Below are 15,728 nucleotides of genomic sequence, written 5' to 3'. Positions count from 1 at the left end.
GCTTGAAAATACTGAGCACCTGGGTGGTGCAGTCAGTTAAGCCTTGGACTCTTGGTTTCCGCTCAGGTCAGGATCTCAGGGTCCTGAGATAGAGCCCGGAGTCCAGCTCTGCACTCACCACGGACTCTGCTTGAGTTTCTTTCTCCCTCTCCTTCTGGCCCTCCCACTCAGGCTGTCTGCCTGTCTCTCTCTCAAATAAATAACTAAATCTAAAAAAAAAAAAAGAAGAAGAAGAAGAAAGAAAATACTGAGTAGACCCAACAATGCATGACTGTGGTTCATGAGCAGATGGCATTTAAAAATTTTAAAGAGTAGTGACCATTTATTATGCACACTATGTCAGCCATTTTGTATAAATTATTTATTTATTAATATAACTAATAACATAGATAACGCTTCTGGGTGAAAATTCAAACAATATATAGGCATATGGAGTAAAAAGCTTTTTTTCCTCCCCAGGTGTTGCCACCCATTCCGAGTTTGGGGTGCATTCCTCCAGATACGGATAGACAGACCTATCTCCAACCTTATCATATGTATCAGATTAGTCCCACTTTACAGATGAGGAAACTGCAGCACAGAAAAGGTTGAAGCCTTCATCCAAGACCAAGACCTGGTACGGCAGGGAGCTGAGATTCAAATCCAGATCCTCTGACTCATAAATCAACGCATTCCTTCTGCTACACCCCGCGTGTAAAATTTTATGGATAAAGAAACCGAGGCTCACAGAGGTCCCTGAGCTGTCACACCGCACAGTTCACAGCCCAACCCCGGAGAGGCAGGGGTGACCGGGCTCGCACGAGGGCTGCGGGGAGCCGAGCGCAGGGACGGCCGCGGGCCCGGGGTCCGACGGCTCGGCTCGCCGCCGCGCGCAGCCCCTCCCCGCGCGGGGCTCGCCCCCCCCCCCCGCCGGCCCCCTGGCGCCCCTCGCGCCGCCGGCGCCGAGCCGGTCGGGAGGCAGGGGTCGCGGAGTCCCGAGCCCCAGCCGGGCCCAGCGCACCGGCCCCAGGAACCGTGCCCGGAGCGACGGCTGCCTCCCAAGCGGGCAGGGACCGCCGCGGCTTCGCCCGAGCCGTCGTCCGGTGCCCAGCACGCAGGGGTGGTCGAGGCCCGCAGCCCCGGGGTGGGTGGCCCCGGCGAGCAGGGGGTGGGGGGCCGCCGAGGGGCGCGGGCCGGGCGCGTGGCGGGCGGGGCGCCGGCGGGCGGGGGCGGGCGCGGGGGCGGAGCCGCGGCCAGAGGCGGCCGTGTCCCGAGCCCGGCTCAGGGGCCGGAGTGGCCGCCGCGGAGCCAGGCTGCCTCCAGGGAGCGCCCGGGCACAGAAGGGTTAACGGGCCGCCGGGGCCCGCGCAGAGCAGGTACAGACCCCTCCGGGACCACCCCCTCCCCCGGCCCCGGCCGCCCTCTCTCCCCGGTCCCGTTAGAGCCCCCGCCGCGCGCGCCCGCGCCGCCCCCCCTGCTCCCCGCGCCCCGCGGTCGTGCCCCAGCCGCGACCCCGGCCCCAGCTCTGTAGCCTCGCAAGATCTTCCAGTTCCTGGGGTCGAATTCCTGGGGAGGGGGCTCTGATCCTGTGGAACTGTGGCCGCATCACCCGGGCGGAGAATCAGCCAAAATTCCTACTAAGTCACGGAGTAAAGTTGGAAAACATACCCAGGACCTCCCCGCACGCGCCGGCGCCTCCTGCCCTCCTCCTCTAGGAGGGTGCTCCTTCGAGGATGTGTGCCCCTGCCACCCCTTTAAGTCCTGGAGTTGGGGCCAGGGACGCTGGGAGGGTTGCCGAGGGGTGCCCTTGATCCAGCTCAGCCTGATGACTAGAAAGGAAGGACACCTGTTTAGATGGTCCTCCAGGACCCAGGAATGGAGGGCACAGTGAGGACCAAGGATTTCTGCCCCAGGACAGGGACTCTCCAGCGAGCCCTGAAACATGCCGTCCCACCCCCTCCCCCTGCAGCAGCAACCCATTTCCCAGGAGTGGGTCCCTCTGGGGGTGAAGGGGTCAGCCCTGCCCAGGCCTCTCGTCCTTGATCCTCACCGGCCAGTGTGGAGGTATGGCCAGGAGGAGCCCAGGTTTGTCCAGACCAGTGTCCAGCCTGGCAGGGGGGTGACCACTTCTGACCTCTCCTTTCCTCACCCTGGGCAGTGAGACACACCAGATGAGGAACATGAAAAGGGGTGAGGAGCACAAATGTGTGTCTGTTTCTGTGGTGGAGGGGGTGTCAGTCCCCTGCCCAGCTGTGCAGGGGGTGGGGTAGGACTTTTCTAGAGAGGGAGCCAGGCCTAGCCAGGGCTCCAGGAGTTCTCGTCACCCCCACCCCCCCACCCCTCACTTCTCCAGGGAACTGCCAAAGCCAAACCCAGCTCAGGACAGGATTATGTGTACTGGGTAGACCCATAGAGAGAGACAGCAAGATACAGACCCGGGGCGGGGGGTGGGGGTGGGGGGGCAGAGAGAAGCAGAGGCCGAGAGGGAGTGCAGAGGGTACCCAGTAGTAGAGAAGGGGCAGACAGTGACCATCACCGCCATATCTCCTCTTCAACCTCAAGCAACAGAGTCAGGCAGAGAGCTGAAGGTTTGGGTGGACCGTTGGCCCTGCTCTGGAGCCCCTACGCCCCCATCAGGGTGGAGTTGCTGACCTCAGTGGCCAGCCCAGCCAGGGGAGGGAGCGGCCATCAGCAACCCCTTCCCAACCCAGAACAGCTGAGGTGGCCCTGTGCATTCAGATGCAACCTCTGCAAACCCTCCCTCAAACTTCCAAGTCTTGGGGTCTCAGGGAGGGGAGTGGGGCTGAGAGTGTTGCTACCCCCAAGTACATTCCTGCCCTTCCCTCTGTCATTTTCCTGCCCCTGAGCTGGCCCACCTCGGCATTAGCTCCTTGGATTCCTCTCCCGGGTGCCTTTCAGATCCAACAGAAACATTTTTTTTTTCCTGGAAAGCAGAACTGAGAGCGGGTTGGGGAGTGGGGGTGGGAAGGGCTCACGCTGAGCAGCAGGGGGCTTTGAGACCAGGGTAGGGTTCCCAGCTCCACTTCCCTGATGATGAAAGCCAGACTTCAGGATGGACTTCCTGGCTCCCCCAGAATGATAGGCCTGTGGTTGGGGAGCAAGGGCAGCTCTAGCTGCATCTCTCCTTCCCAGGTTCCCCCAGCCCATCATCATTGGCCCTGAAATAAGCCCTCATTGAACCAATGTCCAGGGACTCTGGCCCCTAGAGGGAGGTTAAATAAAATGGGAAAATCACCTGCTTCTCTAGAGATTAAACCATCAGCCCATTTAGTTTATCTCTTGCTAGAAAGTGTTTTGAGGAGGGCAGAGATGCGCCCGAGTGTTCCAGAAGGAGCTTAGTTAAAAAAAGGAAGAAAAGCCTGGGAGGCGAGTAAGAAAAGGAAAGCCCAAGGGGGTTCCGGTCAGCTCCTCAGAGTGGGTATCGGCATGTACTCAGCCATGCCTCCCTCAACTGTCCAGGACCTTTGGAAGGGCAGGAGGCAAACCAGATGAAAATCGTCTTAAGGAAGACGCGTGTGCCTGTGTGGCCTGAGCCGGCCTGGAAGCAGGCCCCAGCGGGGAGGAGGGAGGAGCTGAGGAGTTCCTGCAGGCTGAGGGGAGGGGACTGTGCCCCTGTCGGGAGGCTGAGGTCAGACCCCCACCCTCTAGCCTCAGCGGTCGGGAAAGGGCAGCATTCCTTCCCGCTCTCACCCTTAGGGTCATAAAGGGGTGGGCCAGCCTTCCCCCACCCCTCCATCCTCACTCGGAGATGCCCTTCTGAGGAGCCATCCCCGCCAACCCCCAGCTTTCTGGAGACAGGAGAGGTAACCACCAGGCTTCTGTCCCCACAGAGCGTGCCCCCTCCACACCCAGATGCCTGAGTAGTGTGTTTACTTCCGGTCCCCTCTCCCCGGCCCGGGGCGTCGAGGGAGGAGCGATGGAGAAGTGGGCGGGCAGGTAAGTGTGGGGCTGCCAGCCGGAGGGGCGGCTCTGTCCCTGGAAGGGAGGGAAAGGCCATTACTGGGCGGGGCGGGGGCAAGTGATGGGAAACTTCTGCTTTTTGAGAAGCTGGCCTCAGGATGTGGGGAGCCTGCTGCGGGGGAGAGGGTGTCATAACACCTCGTCTGCCTGGTTTGCAGGCCCCGGTTGTGTCTGATGCTGCTTCTGTCCCTCCCTGAGCTCTGCCTGGATCAGGAGGTAAGCCAGGGACCAGAGGTTGTGCTCCTGTCATCCTCCCTGGCGCCCACCTCACTTCTCCAGGCCAGGCGCCCGATTGGCCATTCGCGCAGCTTCTGATGAGCCATGGCGCCTTTCACATTTGCCTTCCTCCCACCCTCCAACTCACTGACTCCTTGCCAAATTACGTCAAGTCTCACCTCTGCTATTGAATGTGACCTTGGACCAGTAACAGCTGCCCCGACCCTTGGGTACTGGACTAGATACCCTGTAGAGTTCCCTCGAAAATCCTTCTAATTTTGTCTGATCTTTTTGTCCACACAGGTGTTGTCTGGACACTCTCTTCAGACACCCCCCGAGGAGGGTCAGGGCCCTGAGGGTGTCTGGGGTCCTTGGGACCAGTGGGCCTCTTGCTCCCAGCCCTGTGGAGTTGGGGTGCAGCGCAGGGGCCGGACCTGTCAGCTCCCTACAGCTCAACTCCACCAGGGCCTGCCCTTCCCACCCCGGCCCCCAAGACATCCAGAAGCCCTGCTCCCCCGGGGTCAGAGCCCCAGACCTCAGACTTCCCGAGAAACCCTCCCCCTGTACAGGCCACAGCCTCGGGGAAGAGGTGGCCCACGTCGAGGTCCTGCTTCCCAACTAGGGAGAGCAGAGGCCCGGGAGATTCCAGGAGCTCGGAGGTGAGGGGGTGGGGCTTCGAGGGGAGGGCGGGGGCTCGGGTGAGGGGCGGGGCTCGGGAATGAAGGAGAGGGAGCAAAGGTGCTTGGCTTAGGGAGGCTTATCTTTGGTGTTAGGAAGCAGGCTGGGGAGGTAGGTCCGAGTCGGCCAGAGCTGTGACCCCATGTCTGCTACACCTTCTCAGGCCCCAGGTTCGAGACTCCATCAAGCCCGGAATGTTTGGTTATGGAAGAGTGCCCTTTGCTTTGCCACTGCATCGGAATCGCAGGCACCCCGGGGGGCCGCCCAGAGCTGAGCTCTCCCAGGCCTCAGATCTTCCATCCCTGACTCCAAGGACAGAACCAGCCTCCACAAACCACACAGCTCAAACTCAGCTCCCTCCTACAGAACTTTCTGCCCACTCCCCACCCCCCCCAGCAGAACCCCCAAGCCCTGAAACTGCTCAGACGGAGGTGCCTTCTAGAACCAGGCCTGCCCCCACACGGCCCCACCCCAGAGCCCAGGCCTCTGGCACAGAGCCCCCCTCGTCCATCCCCTCCCCAGGAGAAAGTAGCTCCTTCCACGTGTCCCCTCAGCCACGAATGCCAGATTCCCAGGGTTGGGCCAGTCTCCGGGTGGCCGAGAGGCACCCTAATCCTTTCCTTTCTGTCCCTCGGGGCAGAGGCCACCAGAGCCAGGAGCACTGGAGACCTGGGGGGAATCTTCATGGGTCCCTCATGGAGTCTGCCCCCCACTACCCAGATGGCTGGTTGCCTCTGCTGAGTGATGGCCCCCACTCCAGTTCCCTCTGGAGCCTCTTTGCTCCCAGTAGCCCTGTCCCAAGATGTTCTGGGGAGAGTGAGCAGCTGAGAGCCTGCAGCCAAGCGGTGAGTTCTTCCTTGGACCATCCCCTCCCCAGACTTGCAATTCTGCTTCCCTGACCCTAAGTCTGGGTCCTCAGCTTGTCAGATCTGGACCTGAGGGCGAAGGGCCTTGGCATCTGACCTCCTCAGGGTAGGGGCCTTGGAGCTCTTCCACAGACCTGACCTCCCCTCCCACACCCCCAAATCCAGCCCTGACCCACACCCCCATTTTCCTCCCCAGCTTTGACTCCTCTGTATCCCCCCCACCTCAGCCCTGCCCCCCTGAGCAGCCAGACCCCCGGGCCCTGCAGTGTGCAGCCTTTGACTCCCAGGAGTTCATGGGCCAGCTGTACCAGTGGGAGCCCTTCACAGAAGGTGAGGTTTCTAGCCCACCCCCCTGGGAAGGTGAACTGGCTTCAGACTGGGGGATGATGGGGAGAGGGAGACACCAGCCCCTCTATTTCTCTTCTGTAGGCCCTTGCATTTCCCCTCTGTGTAACATTTTCTTTCTTATTTCTCAGGGTTGGGGTGAAGAGACTGCACAAGCCGGGAAAGGGGCGTGGGTTTCAGACAGGGCCCAGCAGTCAGGTGGTGCTGGATAACCCGGCAGAGGGATCAGGCTGGGAGAGGGCATGCCCAGAGGTGCCCTTTGGCTGGCTGCCTCTGGGAAGAAGCCCGTCCCAGGAGGTGGGGCGGGCATGACACGAGAAGGGCATGGTCAGAGAGACCCTGTCCGGTGGTGACAGCAGGGTGGGGCTGGCTGGTGGTAGGCCACTTGCTCCCAAGTTACTGTCCACTTGATTTTCAGCCTGTGTCAACCCGATGCCAAGAAACCCCTTCATGAGCTTACATAATCATAGGTTTCGGGTATCTCTTCTCTCTCACGGCTCACAACCCCTTTGCTGATCTCAGTGACCTCAACTGACCTCAACTGACCTGACTCAGCTTTTGTGTGACCCTCAAAGCAACATTTCAGAATATGGAATTGTCCTGTTTCCTTCATCCATGGAGATGTAGGCGAGCTCAGGATGTTCCATAGCTAAGATGGGACTTTTGTCAGCCTCCCACCAGGGACCCCCACTAACCACTCTCCCACCCTGTTTCTTAGTTCAGGGCTCCCAACGCTGTGAACTGAACTGCCGTCCCCGCGGCTTCCGTTTCTATGTCCGTCACACGGAAAAGGTCCAGGATGGGACCCTGTGTCAGCCTGGAGCCCTAGACATCTGCGTGGCCGGACGCTGTCTGGTGAGAGAGGGTGGAGTGTGTGTGTGTGTGTGCACACCCATGCACGCAGTCTCCTTAGTCATCACCACAGAAACAAAACACCAGGCTGAGATTGCAAAAAGGAAGGTTCTCACCTGCCCAGCTGGAGGTGAGAGCAGAGCCGGGAGGTGAATTGCCGGAAGAAACCCCTCAGGCACCTCCCCGCTTCCCTGAGGCTGGCTGGGGATGGTGGGCTGGCATAGGAATATCCTCTCACTCACAGTGTGAAGATCCAGATGCAGGGTGAGCTGGAGGGTCCCAAGAGGACCAGGCGGGGGTGCGGCGGTGTTTGGCTTCCGGCAGCCCCTGCCTCACTCTCCCCCAGAGCCCCGGCTGTGATGGGATCCTCGGCTCTGGCAGGCGTCCGGATGGCTGTGGGGTCTGTGGAGGGGATGATTCCACCTGCCGCCTCGTCTCTGGCAACCTCACGGACCGGGGCGGCCCTCTGGGCTATCGGAAGATCCTGTCGATTCCTGCTGGGGCCTCCCAGCTCCAGATTGCCCAGCTCCGGCCCAGCTCCAACTATCTCGGTGAGCTCTCCAGATTCTCCGAGTCTTGGGTCCCTGTTCCAGTCTTGGTTTCTTGGTTCAGCCCTCCACACCCCTGTTGAGCACAGCAAATGGGCCAAGCAGAGAGAAGTCAGGGGCTTCTTCCCTTGCGGAGGTGGGAGGTGGCGGAGGAAGCCGAGAGGGTTCGGGGCATCAGGGGCTCTGTGTGGCTAAGGGATGGGTGGGAGGAGGACAGTGTGACTGACCTCGTGTCCTGACCTCTGATCTCCAGCCCTTCGAGGCCCTGGGGGCCAGTCCATCATCAATGGAAACTGGGCTGTGGATCCCCCTGGGTCCTACTCGGCCAGCGGGACTGTCTTCCTGTACAACCGTCCTTCTCGAGAGGAGGGCAAGGGGGAGAGTCTGTCAGCCACAGGCCCCACGACCCAGCCTGTGGATGTCTACGTGAGCTTGGGGCCTGGGGAAGCTGGACTGCTGGACATGGGGGGCCTTTCCCTCTGGGGGCAAAGCTGTGGGCCACAAGGTGGAGGAGAAGGCTAGTGGTATGCGCCCCCTTACCTCCCCCAGACAATTCATTATCTTCTCTCTCCCCAGGTGATCTTTCAGGAGGAAAACCCAGGCATTTTTTATCAGTATGTTATCTCCTCACTTCCTCCAAACCTTGAGAGCACCACCGCAGAGCCCCACCTCCCCCAGCTCCAGCCGGGTGAGACTCTGCTCCCCAGACCTAGGAGGCGGGGAGGGGCTGAAAGCGGAGCTTCAAGGCAGTGGGGGTGTATTTGATTTGCCTACTCAACTGTCCCTGCACAGAGATTTTGAGAGTAGAGCCCCCACCCGCTTCGATGCCCCGCCCTGCCCGGACCCCAGGCACCCTCCAGCGTCAGGTGCGGATCCCCCAGATGCATGCTCCACCCCATCCCAGGACACCCCTGGGGTCTCCAACTGGATACTGGAAGCGAGTGGGACACTCAGAGTGCTCAGCATCCTGTGGAAAAGGTGAGACTTCAGGCACCAGCCTGTATTCCTGGCACCCTTAGCCCAAATCCCTGACTTGGCACTCTTGATCCCACACCCTGGATTGTGGGTCCATACCTTCACTCTGTGCCAGGTCAAATTCCAGTGTCTGGGACCCCACTGACACTGGGCTCTGAGCCATCCTGCCTCTCCTGGCTTCCCTCTCATCCACTTCAGGTGTTTGGCGCCCCATTTTCCTCTGCATTTCTCGTGAGTCAGGGGAGGAACTGGATGAACACAGCTGCGCCATGGGTGCCAGGCCCCCAGCCCCCCTGGAGCCCTGCCATGGTCCTCCATGCCCCCCATAGTGAGTATGACCCACAGGGAGGGCTAGGGTCCTAGGAACACAAGAGTTGTCCCAAGCAGACACATCCACACTGCCTTAGGATCTCACCCTGGACTCTGCACCCAGCACGCAAGATCTGGCTGCGGAGGGACAGTGTTTGATTAGAAAGGCTTGCATTCCCAGGGCGCCTGGGTGGCTCAGTCGGTTAAGTGTCTGCCTTCAGCTCAGGCCATGATCTCAGGGTCCTGGGATCGAACCCTGCATCAGGCTCCCTCCTCAGGGGGGAGTCTGCTTCTCCCTCTGCCTGCCTCCCCCCACCCCCGCTTGTGCACGCACACGCCCTCTCTCTCAAATAGATAAATAAAATCCTAAAAAAAAAAAAAAATAGGAAGGCTTACGCTCCCCAGACAGGAGGAAAACCCTGGCAGCCCGAGCCCCACGAGGGCACTCAGACTCCAAGTGATGAAGCTGCTCCCTCTCCTCTGTGGGCCCCCCCACCCCGGGGCTGTGGTCCCTCGCCCCACGCACGGCAGCCCTACCCATCTCGGTTTTCCTCCTCTGTGTCTCTGCCTCTTCTGGCCGCCGCGCCCACAGCTGGGAGGCGGGCGAGTGGACGTCGTGCAGCCGCTCCTGCGGCCCCGGCGCCCAGCACCGCCCGCTGCTCTGCCGGCAGGAGTTCGCGGGTGGCGGCTCCTCGGTGCCTCCCGAGCGCTGTGGGCATCTCCCTCGGCCCAGTGCCACCCAGCCGTGTCAGCTGCGCCTCTGTGGCCACTGGGAGGTTCGCTCCCCTTGGAGCCAGGTGAGCGGGACCCGGCGGGGAGGCTGCTGGGGCGGGAAGGACCCTAGATGAACGGGCACCAGTGGGCGAGAGCAGTGGTCTCTCCAGTCCTTTTGAATCAGCAGAAGCTTTTTTACTATAACAAGATCTCGTGTGAAACCCCGGTCTGTAAATCCGGTAAGACACTGAACCAGGGGCTGGGGGCCCAGAGCCACCTGTTCCGCCTGCCCCTCAGCCCATAAAGCCGTGTAACCGCCGAGTCAGGGACCAAAGGCAGGGCCTGGTTCGCAGGGGGGAAGCCGGGGAGTCGGGGCGCTCAGAGGCTCTCCTCCCCTCAGTGCTCAGTGCGGTGCGGGCGGGGCCAGAGGAGCCGGCAAGTCCGCTGTGTGGGGAACAACGGTGACGAAGTGAGCGAGAGGGAGTGTGCGGCAGGCCCTCCGCGGCCCCCCAGCAGAGAGGCCTGTGACATGGGGCCCTGTATCACAGCCTGGTTCCACAGCGACTGGAGCTCCAAGGTGGGCCCCACACCCCTTCTCCGAGTCGTGTGTCCTGGTGCCCCACACCCAGGACCTTTCGGACACATTTCAGTATACATTTACCGAGCAAGCCCTATTATGTGCTGGGTGCTGCTGATGCTGGGAACTCTGGGATAAGTGAGAAAAACCCACATCAGGGTCCTCGACCCCCAGTACAGCTTCCTCTTATCTGGCTGGTACCCGGGACACTCCCTAACTGGGGATCCAGGATGCGCCACCCTCAGCCCCTCCTCCTCAATCCATCACCTTCTCAACAGTGCTCCGCCGAGTGTGGGACAGGGATCCAGCGCCGGTCTGTGGTCTGCCTCGGGAGTGGGGAGGCCCACGGGGCGGGCCAGGAGGGAGCAGGAGCAGGGACCGGTGAGCAGAGCTGTGCAGCAGGAAGCCGTCCCCCGGACATGCGTGCCTGCAGCTTGGGACCCTGTGAGAGGACATGGTGCTGGTACACGGGGCCCTGGGCCGAGGTGAGCCAAGAGCCTGGGAGGGGGGTGTCCATCAGTGGGATTCCCTGTGGGCTGGCGGGAGTGATCCCTGTTCTCCCTTCCCCTTGCACACCCTACCCTTCCTCTGTATCAGTGCTCCTCAGAATGTGGCTCTGGCACGCAGCGTAGAGACATCATCTGTGTGTCCAAACTGGGTACTGAGTTCAACGTGACTTCTCCCAGCAACTGTTCCCACCTGCCCAGGCCCCCTGCCCTGCAGCCCTGTCAGGGGCAGGACTGCCAGGACCGATGGTTTTCTACACCCTGGAGTCCGGTGAGTGCCTGGCTCCCTTGTCCTACTAAGCACGGACTGCCAGGGAAAGGGAGGCTTCTCTCATGGTGTCCCCACTGTGTCCCAGGAGAAGGCCAGCTGCAGTTGGTTCATCATTGTCCCACTTCCTGTAGACGTGGAGGACAGGTGGGGATTTCACAGTGTTCCAGGAGAGGCCCCCCCCCCCCCAGCACACACATGCACACACTACTTTCAGAGAAGTAGGTGGCCTGGGGTTCAGGAGGAACCTGGTCATAGCGAGGGTCTGATTTGATAGCGGGGTCTCCGCAGTGTTCTCGCTCCTGCCAGGGGGGTACGCAGACGAGGGAGGTCCAGTGCCTGACCGCCAACCAGACCCTCAGCGTCCGATGCCCTCCTCACCTGCGGCCCTCCAGGAAACAACCCTGTAACAGCCAACCCTGCAGCCAGCGCCCCGGTAAGGAGCCCTTTTCCCCCCCAGCCCCCAGTACAGTGGAGTTAACTGAAGTATGGGAGAGATGAGAGAGGACCAGTGGGAGTGGGCACTGCATCTCCGGAGGGAAGGGTCTGGGTGACATGCCCCCTGGCCTCCTCTGTCCCCAGATGATCAATGCAAGGACAGCTCTCCACATTGCCCCCTGGTGGTACAGGCCCGTCTCTGCGTCTATCCATACTACACAGCCACCTGTTGCCGCTCTTGCGCCCGTGTCCTGGAGCGTTCTCCCCCAGAGCCTGCCTGAAATGGGCCCAAGAGACCTTCTCCTCATGGTTTCCTCGTGCCACCATCAGTCACCCACCCATCGGCCCACTCTGTACTCTCTGGCTCTCCAGCCTGCCCTAGTCTCATCAGGGACGCCCCCTAGGGTGGTTGAAGGTGGCAAGGTGACTATCAAGATGTGTGGTTGGGTCTGTGTGTGGTGTGATGGTGTGTGTGCACACAGGCCCCCAGTGTGTATCGGGGCCCGGCATATATGGCATGTGCTCCTACACGTATATTACTTCCCCCAAAAAAGAAGTGAAACAGACTAAAGAGGAGTGGAGAGGGGACAATGCCTGTTGCCCTGAGACTTTTCTAGGCTGAGAGGAAAGTAAGTTTGCAGCTCCTTAGTAATCCAGACTGCCTAGCAACTGGCCTCCCCATCAACCCCAACTTGGTGCCCTAAACTGCAGTTCTCATGTTGAGGCCTCACCTCTTCTAAACCACCATTATCGTCTGACCGCTTCTCCCCATACTTAGTCTCTCTATCCCTACCTCTCATCATCAGCTAGGGATGATGGGGGTCAGCCACCGCCAAGTCCGCCTTACCCCAGGAAGAGAGGCTACCTCCCCAGAGCAGGGACGCTGGGCAGAGGATGGAAAAAAGAAAAAATAGAACAAGACACCCTAGCCCCTGCTCCCACTCTGCACCTCCTAAAATGGTTCCCATCCCAGAACTAATTTATTTTTTATTAAAGATGATTATGACAAATGAGAAACAGGCTCTTTATTGCCCTGATGGGAACCCAGCCACCTGGGCCACCTAAACAAGCAGTGTGAGGTCAGAATGAGGGGTGGGAAGGGGGAATAGCACCTATAGCCCAGGCGGAGAGAGTCTGGGCCCAGAAAGGCTATTATGTGAGCCCCAATCACGGGAGAGGATCCTGGCCAACCGTAGGTTGGTCATCGACCACTAGAGGTCACCACTTCTCCCACTTTAGGTATGGAGTTGGGAGCTTGGTTCCAGAGCTGAGGAAAAACTGCATGGCCTATGGTGGGTTTCTCCGTAGGCTGAGTCTTTCTGTAAAGTCTCTTAGAATCTAGTAGCCCTGCTTTCAGTTTGGGGCTGAGTTGAACAGCGGTTGGCTTTGCAGGGGTCTTTTCTCCTGTTCTCTTTCTTTGGCCCTCCCTGCCTGCCTCCCCCGTCCTTTCCGCTGTCACCCATTTCCCTATTAAGCTCTTGGTTTATTGCTTTTGCTAAGGTGGGGGGGAAAGGAAGTGATTTCTGCCCCTCCCCCCTGCCCTCAGCGGAAACGCCCGGAGGAGGAGGAGCCTGGCCTGGCTCTAGGGGACTTAGGGCGGGGTCGGGGGTGGAGCCAAGGCAGTACTGGATGTCCTGCCAAAGACGCATTCTTCAGAGATGTATCATCCTAGTCTCCTTCCCTTCGCTCTTGTCATCTCTCGAGGTAAAAGCTTGCTAGAGGTGATATGAGAGCGGGCAGCCTTTTCATAATACAGATCCTTTCCCTGACCCCTGCAGTTCTGAGGTCTGAGTTCCAGGTCTCTGCTTCTGGAAGCCAGATTTCTTGGGGTTCCCTGTGTCTAGGCAGATTTCTTGGGGGTCCCTGTGTCTAGGAGAGGAAGGGGGGCAGTGCAACAGAATCAGACTCATCCCCATTGGAAGCATCCCTCCCCCATCTCTGCACCTCCACAAGTCTGACCAAGTAAGACCATGAGTAAAGGCCTGTGGTAACAGTTGAACTCAGTGACTACTATTTCCTTGAACACACCAAGACCCTGTGAAGGATACCAGAGTTGCCCGAGGATATAGGATTTCTACTCTAGCAGCAAACTGGGGTCATGCTGTTACCTTGGGACGTAGACTTTTCCTGGGTTGGAAGTGGCTGAGAAGGAAGACTTTGGACAACGTTTTGGGAGGACAGTGGGTGACGAAGGAGGCCAAGGGAGTGGAGAGAGAGGAAAATGAAACTGACGAGCCCTGGGGAAGGAGTGAGGAAAAGGGCAAGGCAAGCCCGGTCTGGGTGTCTCTGCTGAGCCTGAAGACGAGGTATTAGACATGTTCTTCTCTCTCTGGTGAACCTGTAAGGGGATCAGAGATGTGGGGGACCAGGGAAGTGGGACCTGAGCCAGCCCAGTAGATAACCAAGGGCTGCAGGCCGAGTCCTAAGACCAAGGGAGGGGTGGCAGTGAATAGCTGGGGCCCTCCCAGCGATTCCTGGAAGCGGCAGCCTGGGCGGTGGCCCCAGCTCAGCTGACTTCTCTGAAGTTCCCCTCCCTCTTAGGGCCTCTCAGGGCTGTTGCTGGGCAGGTTTGGAGTTTGGCCTGAGTCTGAGAACCAATCACAGGTGGGGAATGCAGCCACAGCCCCTCTTAGGGCACCCCCAGCTTCAGCACCTCCTTGCTCTTTGTGGTTGCCCCTGAACTCCCTCACAGCCACCAGCCTCTGACTTCTCAGGATATGTGGGTTTTCGTTTGGGGGGGTTGCCCCCTTTCCCCTTCCATTTTAAAGCTAGGATGCAGTGCAGCCCCTAAGGATTCTTCCCTCTGGTCACTGAAGTCAGTATGGGGTCAATGTGGAAGCTTTCAGGAAGGGGAATTTGACCCGGAGCAACCCCTTGTCCTAGTTCCTTCGAGGGGAGTAGTGTGGCCAGACACCTCTCCTTTGACCTCTGAAACCCTCTAGAGGGACTTGGGAGAGAGGAAGCTGCAAGCCAAGGCCAGAGAGATGTGGTGGAGGGGCCCCAAGGTTTGGCGCACTGGGGGCAATTTAGGGAAGGACACAGAGGAACTGGACCCCTGAGAATTGAGGTGGGGGTGGGGTAGTTATAGGAACAATCTTGATAATGCACGAGAGATCAAGCGTGCAGAAACCAGCCAGTGTCTTGCTGAGTGCTCCTCATTTCTGAGTGTTTGCTGGGGGAAGGGGATTGTGGTTCTCTATCAGTGTACTTGGGGGTGAACTTGTGAGGTCTCAGTTCAGCGGGGTCAGAATTCCTCTCCCCTCCCCCCTCCCCCCTCCCAGCTTCCCCAGGGTAACTACCCACCCAATTAAGCTGCAGCCTTCAGACTAAATTTATCTCTCAGACTTCCCCAACCCCCTGGGCCTCCCTGCAAGCAGGTGTTCACAGCTGCAGGGGTGGGTCTGTGGAGACCCACACTCTTCACTCAGCCAGCTTCAACCTTCCTGCTAACTAGGAGTGAGGCAGAACGCAGGGCCCACTGGCTGGCCCGGGGCATGTTCCGGCCTTGAGGCTCCCTCTCTCAGTAGCCCTTCTGAGCAGAAATATGGTTGGAGGGACAGAGTGGGAGGGATAGAGTGAGAACAACATGCAAGGAGAAGCTCCCCTCCAGATTCTCTCCAACCAGATCCTCTTTCATTTTTCACTCTCCCCTTCTGCCTTGTTTTACAGATAGAGACTTCGTTTTATTTTTATTTTTTAGAGACTTCACTTTAACTTAACCTGCTCCCCGACTAGAGTGAACTGAATCAGGGAGCCCTCCCCTTTCCTTGAACCACAGAGAATCAGGCTAGAGATTGTAGTTTGGGTGTATGTGGTAGAGGTTCCCACGTTCCCACCCTCTCCTACCAACACCCCTCAAATCCACCATCTCTGGTGCTGGGAGGCAGCTGGGTGGGAAAGTTAGAACAGAGGGGGCTTATTTGTCACAGGCAGGTGATGAAGAGGTGTTAGCTTTCAAGGGCGGGGACGGGGCATCTTCCACAGGAAGTATCTTTCTTCAGGAAAGTACCTAAGTCTGAGTCTTTCAAGAGCAATAAACAGTTTGGGTTAATCTCAAACTAGACAGCACAAGTTCTGAATCTGACTTTGGGCCCTTAACCCAGGAGACTGGGGAAACTCTAGAGGGTGTTTTGGGGCTGAGGTCTGAAGGTAGAATTTGAGGGACGAATGTGCAACACTAGTCCAAAACAAGGTACGCATGAGGCATGGCAGTCAGACCCTAGGGAAGCAAACCGACCTATCAGCTGAAGGGGAGGTGCAGAAGGAAGTGGACAAACCAGGGCATTTCCTCGGGCAGCACCAGAGAACTGTTGGAGTGGCCTGGGGAAGGACCTCAGTAGAGGAGGGATGGGCTCCACTTAGGAAGATCCCTGGTTGGGGTTAGGATGTGCAGTGCTGTACCTTCTGTGCCTTACCTCAGTCTCTTTAAGACACAGCTCTACAGGGGCACCTGGCTGGCTCAGTCAGTGGAGCATG

General features: G+C 59.0%; 1 protein-coding gene across 1 annotated transcript; it reads left to right on the top strand.

The window, feature by feature from the left end:
* The first annotated feature begins 1,275 nt into the window (after positions 1-1,275).
* Positions 1,276-12,442, top strand: ADAMTSL4 (ADAMTS like 4). Its single transcript, XM_032397136.1, has 18 exons — positions 1,276-1,355; positions 3,831-3,936; positions 4,119-4,176; positions 4,480-4,835; positions 5,018-5,699; positions 5,948-6,050; positions 6,784-6,920; positions 7,264-7,468; positions 7,719-7,891; positions 8,042-8,153; positions 8,258-8,443; positions 8,639-8,768; positions 9,342-9,546; positions 9,864-10,040; positions 10,319-10,525; positions 10,638-10,817; positions 11,106-11,250; positions 11,397-12,442. The coding sequence occupies exons 2-18, from the start codon at positions 3,917-3,919 to the stop codon at positions 11,531-11,533; spliced, it is 3,213 nt and encodes a 1,070-aa protein (XP_032253027.1). The 5' UTR covers positions 1,276-1,355; positions 3,831-3,916; the 3' UTR covers positions 11,534-12,442.
* The last annotated feature ends 3,286 nt before the right edge of the window (positions 12,443-15,728 follow it).

Source organism: Phoca vitulina, unplaced genomic scaffold, assembly GCF_004348235.1.
Source record: "Phoca vitulina isolate PV1807 unplaced genomic scaffold, GSC_HSeal_1.0 scaffold96, whole genome shotgun sequence".
Taxonomy (NCBI): domain Eukaryota; kingdom Metazoa; phylum Chordata; class Mammalia; order Carnivora; family Phocidae; genus Phoca; species Phoca vitulina.
The sequence above is the reverse complement of the archived record's forward strand: the minus strand, read 5'-3'. Positions and strand labels throughout refer to the sequence as shown.